Source organism: Mobula birostris, chromosome 7 (genome assembly GCF_030028105.1).
Source record: "Mobula birostris isolate sMobBir1 chromosome 7, sMobBir1.hap1, whole genome shotgun sequence".
NCBI classification, from domain to species: domain Eukaryota; kingdom Metazoa; phylum Chordata; class Chondrichthyes; order Myliobatiformes; family Myliobatidae; genus Mobula; species Mobula birostris.
The window spans coordinates 75,531,579-75,537,578 of record NC_092376.1 but is presented as its reverse complement, the minus strand read 5'-3'; the positions used below and the strand labels follow the sequence as shown (position 1 = coordinate 75,537,578).

At 39.7% G+C, this 6,000-nt stretch overlaps 1 protein-coding gene across 1 annotated transcript in view; it reads left to right on the top strand.

The window, feature by feature from the left end:
- Positions 1-887: 887 nt before the first annotated feature.
- LOC140200307 (progesterone receptor-like) overlaps positions 888-6,000 on the top strand; it is a 326,010-nt gene continuing 320,897 nt past the window's right edge. The window contains exon 1 of the mRNA XM_072263440.1: positions 888-1,187. Coding sequence (XP_072119541.1) covers positions 943-1,187 — 245 coding nt within the window. The 5' untranslated portion in view covers positions 888-942. The remainder of the gene's footprint in view (positions 1,188-6,000) is intronic.

Here is a 6,000-nt window from a genome sequence, read left to right as displayed (position 1 = left end):
TCAATTTTGAGAACCAACGTAGCGGGCAGACGGCGAACACAAACAAGCTGCCTCCTCTACACTTTCGCTCGCGGAGTGCACCAAGGGGACATGAAAAATATGGACGAGAGGGAAACAGCTCACAAGGTTCCACCTTACTCTTCTGAAACTAGATCCAGAGGTGGGTCCACAACAGATCTGCTGAAGGCGGTTTCCGACTCAATGGGACTTTACATGGATAACCTCCTTCCTCAGGCTGAGCTGACGACAGCTTTGGATCGGAAAGTTGAGAGTGACTCGGAGAAGAGCGTTATGTCTCCCAAACATCTTGACGGCATGGTCTTATCGTCAGCATCCAATCTTAGTGAGACGGCAGAGCCGTCTACTTGGACCAACTGCGATTTAGGCTTGAGTGAACCTACTTCTGAGGGGATCAGAGCAGGGAAACAGCCAGTCGCCTCCATCCCCGTGAGTAGCTGGTCGCTTATCAACGCAGACAGGAATAACCCTACAGATCTCAAACTGCTCAAAGAGTGTCCCGGGGAAAACCCAAGTTCGATAGGCCAAGTCGGTGTCCCTGCCACTCTGCAGTCAATGAAATCAGAAATCTGCCTCGAGAGAGACGAGGGCTGTCACTCAAGCCCCCGAGGGCAAATGTCGCCCGTGAATGTTTTACGTTTCCCCTTCCTGCCCCTCAATCCGATCTATCTCGCAGCTCGTACTCACCAACTTCTCACCATGGACGACTGCGACCACGCTCCGTACATCCCGGACATTTCCAGCTCGTATGGCTATGCTGACAGTGGCAGCTCCCCCAATTCGAAGGGGGAAAGGAACCTGCAACCCGAATCGCAGCCGCCAATGAACATGAACCAGGAAGCCAGCAACACGTTTGGTTACATGCCCTCTGGTTATTCCCCATATAGCGACTATTCCATTTCCCCTCAGCAGCAAAGACCCATCATGAGAGGCGAAACTGTTGAAGATGCTGTAATGTTTAAGACTGAACCTATAGATTCCTATGGTTTCTCACACCACGAAACAGGACTCAATTGCAGCTTCTTGGGTCAAGATGACACCATGCCGTCTACTTCTTCAGCTCCCGTGACTTGGTACCAACCCATTACATACCTGGGTTATCAAGGTGGAACTAAAACTATAGCAGACAATTATCCGCAGAACTACACTCAGTATCCTGGTTTGATCAGGTAAGTAACTTAGTTCAATTACTATACCGTTTTCACACGTGCGAACTTATTCTGCACCCCCCCCCCCCCCGCCACACACGCACCCTTTGGAAACTTGATATTTTTAGTGTGGGCTCCCGTTGTCTTTTTAGCAAAAGTGAAACACATTCCAAAGGGATCTGTTGAGGAAAGTTACTTATTTCTCCCGAAATTTATATCGGCAAAGTATCGAGACCGGCCACAGTCGATAGCTTAAGACCTGACATATATTTTGCATATTGTAAAATACATTCAAAATAGTTTGTACAATTGAACTACTCTTAAAGTGTCCGTCTTTTTCACCTGTTGGCCCAGATAATTATCTTAGCTCCATTCGTTATTGACATAAGCTAAACACTGCTATTTATTTTGTAGACAGCTCTTAACACCGACTTCATTACAATATATGAATCCTGAACTAATCACAGTTACCATTTTAATTTTAACAATTTACGGTTCTGTTGTCCTTCATATAGTCTGAACGTTCTGTCCAACCAGGCTTAATATTAATGGGATTCCTTAAAACAAGTGAAACCAAGTGATTTATATTGCTGTATAAAACTCATCAATATATTCAACAATGTGTCCCCATTAAGTATGAGTCCATGAATGTATCCAAAAGTGCAGTTGCCATCAAGACATGTTATGTATCTTTTCCATCAGTGATTTTTCCCTCATCAACAACTAGGCTCAATTTCATTCTCTTTTGTACACTGCACTTCAGATAGAAGAAGAGAATGGTGTTCTATTGCCACGTTTATAGCTGATTGGTTAGGTTAGGTATTGAAATTGTTAACCCAGAGCTGTGACTGAAAACTTTGGCTCAAGCATGCCATATAACAAGTAGAAAATGTTAGTTTATAGAGAACTAATTAAGGATATTTAATACATTCATTTACTTTACCTTAAATAGTTTTGAGGCTGATGTTTTGGAAAATAAATACTGCTGCTAAATAAAAAAGCAATTCCAAATTTTATAATGATTGCAATGTCTGATTTTCCTCTTTTCAGGATTTATTGAAAGGTAAAGGTAAATATAGTTCTCAGAGAGAGAAACAATAAATTTAATCTTCTATGCTTTACACAGCTGCCTACTTTTTATGAGTGTGTATATTTTAGAACAATTGAAAAAAAGGTCATATTAATTTAAATTAGAATTTGTTTAAAGGTTACGTTTGAGCAAGCAGTGTACAATTCAATACCACTGGTAGCACCTAAAACTGATGTGTGATCATTAATAAATGAAAAATTATGTTAAATAGGACTACATTGATTAATGCTGCAATACTTAATTAAAAGCAGGGGAAGAACAGCCAGCTCCACAGGCTGCAATGGATGAAGTGGGGGGTGGGGGTGAGGAAAGTAGGGGGGGGAGAGAGGGGGGGGAAGAGAGAGAAAAGAGAATGAGAACACAGAGGGCAACAACTTCACAAGAATGGAGCCACCTTCCTGGATGTGATAGAGAAATAATACTTACTTAGCTTAAATATTTTGTAAAGGAGACATGCACCTGTTGCCATAAGTATGCTGGTAAGGACAATCAGTTGTAATGCAGAACTATTCAAGGCAAAAGTTCTGTCACGTTCACCTTTTGATGCCCTAAAACTGCCAGGCATTCATTGAGAAACCTTGTTTAGCTCTTTGCTCTATTAAAGTAGTGACTGAAACCCAGTGTTATTAAAGATATACCTGTGCGATATCCACTGTGGCAAGGACAGGCAGCACAGAAACCTCTGCGGGGAAGCTGAAAGGTACTATGGTGTCTAACTGGTCAACTCAACCATTATGCTCAATAATCAGTTGTTAATATTTTCTCTTTAATATACCCACGCTCACAAAACTGTTGTTTGCCATCCCCATTTAATTTTTTTGGCATGTCATATTTGACCTGCTTGTCTTCAAGATGTAGATACTTTACTTTCTGTATGATAGGATGACAGACTCCAAGATATATAACCGGTGAAATAAATTTAGTTGTGCGGTTCCAGTGCCAGCAGCTGTAGCATATGTGTTTACTGTGGTTTTATCCTGCATTTACGCAATGTTTGTTGTTCACATTACTAAGCCCTCATATTGAATACTTTCCAAGTTAAAGGAGTACTGGTTTCTGGGTCCAGCTGACATAATATTAAGGGCTCATGCCACTGCTCAAATATATAATCTTCCGAGATTTTGAAGGAACTGCTGACTTGATTACAACCAATTTTTTGAAGGTTATCATTGTATCATAACTTTAAACCTCAAAACCACTAAAGCAGGAGTGAGAAGCATTATGACGAATATTCATATTGCTTTCACTTCCAAAGTAATCGATGTATTCACACACGATACCATTGTTGTAACAACACATAGTTTAAAGTTAGACACTGCAAGCTCTCAAAACTACTTTTGTGTTTAAGGAGGAAAATAACTTCTCAATATTATCAGCTAAAGTGGATACCAGGTCACTCTCTTTGATCTCTGATATGAATAGGGATTAACCATCAGAGCTGTTGCTCTTTTCTTTCCGAGTTCAAGACATTCATCAGTCTTTTTCACCTCGTTCTGTGCTTCATGCCTTAGACTGTATGACACTTGTATCACTACCAATATCTTTTGCAATGTGCTCGCTTCTTCTGCTTCCAAGTTGAATTGTTCTTTAAATTTGCTCCTGCAAATTAATAATTACTGATAATTAGTTACTCTTGTGCATAACTAATTCATGTGAATGCACTCATGAACTATGCCTTATACAGTATAACAGAGTGGTGGGAGTGTGGAATGAGCTGCCAGATGAGGTGGTAAATGTGGGTTCTTTTTTAACATTTAAGAATAAATTGGACAGATACATGGATGGGAGGTGTATGGAGGGATATGGTTCGTGTGCAGGTCAGTGGGACTAGGCAGAAAATGGTTCAGCACAGCCAAGAAGGGCCAAAAGGCCTGTTTCTGTGCTGTAGTTTTTCTATGGTTTTTATTACAGAAAAGATGTGATTCATGTGTCTGCGTTAGTAGCCTCATTGAGAGGGACTAAAACTGCTTCTTTAATCAAAACAGTAGGAAAGTTAGGTTCACGAATTAGATTGTTGCTAACACCAGAACCTACAATGTGTACTTGGATTTGAAACCACTTTTATTTATTGGAGTTATGGTTGCCTTTGGTTATAAAAGTGAAATGAATTACAGTCTTAAGTGAGGTGTATCAGCTCATGAAAGTTATCACTAGTTAAGGCCTGCCATGAGAGCAGGAGTTTGAACCTTCAGGTCAACTCCACCATTCAATATGATTGATTATTCTCTTCAGCATCCTGTTCCTGCTTTATTCCCTTGATCCCCTTAGCACGATGAAACATATCTGTCTCCTGAATATACACGTGTAATAACTTGGCATCCAAGACTGATTGATGCGGGAATTTGAAATATTGCACTTATTGCACTTGTGAGCACTCTTCTAAAGTTTAAACTTATTATTGGGATAAGTCAGAGAGCATTTAGTGCTGTGGCTACAGCTTGCTGTTTAAGTGGTGTATGAGTGAGAAATTCTTCTTTTCACATTAGTAAGATTGAAATAAAATAAATAAAATGTTAAAAGTGCAAAAAATTAAAAATGAGTCAGCCATCATAAGTACTTCAAGATTTATGTACTTCAGAAATAGAGTGAAATTTACCACACTTTGAAGATTTTTATACCCACTTGACACTTGTCAGATGCTGGTACTGAGTTCCAAAATTAAGAAAGATTTTTTCTTTGTACTGAATCCCTCTTGATTTCAGTGTAAACTTCAACCTTTTCCAACTCTTCAGGAGATTACGCAGAATACTTAACTCAATAAATCTTTTACAGCTTCTTATGGAAAGCTGTTGCTGCAGTTCTCTGCTTTTTCCTCATATATATATGTTTGTGTGTGTGTGTGTGTGTTGGTGCGCGGCCAAGTGGTTAAGGCATTGGACTAGTGATCTGAATGTCGCTCGTTCAAGCCTTGGCTCAGGCAGTGTGTTGTGTCCTTGAGCAAGGCACCTAACCACACATTGCTCTGCGACAACACCAGTGCCAAGCTGTATAGGTCCTAATGCCCTTCCCTTGGACAACATCGGTGGCGTGAAGAGGGGAGACTTGCAGCATGGGCAACTGCGGGTCTTCCATACAACCTTGCCCAGGCCTGCAACCTGGAAACCTTCCAAGGCGCAAATCCATAGTCTCATGAGACTAACGGATGCATATATATATATATATATATATATATATCTATATATATATATATAGATGGATAGATAGATAGATAGATATAGATATACATATAGATATAGATGTAGATATATATGGCGCTGAGATGAAATTGTTATGTAGACTTTAGGGAAGGCATCTGGGTGGGACACAGTTCTCAATATATATCAGCATTAGGGGGCTCTTCTAAGTTAATATAGACAGTACTCATTAATGGAATGTTTCTATTGTGTAGACATTTAAATATGCAAATATATATTTATTAGTTTGATAATATTACATACAGCTGACTAATTATTCTTGGATTTGATCATTCAATGATGAAGTTGCATAGATTACAATTTTAATTTTGTGGATACTTTAGATGTGGCTGCAGACCATCCATTTAAATGGAAAATGCATATCGTGCAAAAATTTTGGTACTGCTCAACAAGAGCAGAATATTGAATGAGGACATAGGTCAAAGGGTCTTTCCACATTCTTGTGTTTGGCTCAAATTTCTGCTCTTGCTTGTAGCACAACCTGGATATATCCAGGAGATCATGATTAAATGAAGTGACATTATTGAAATGGTTGAACTGCCAACTCTGG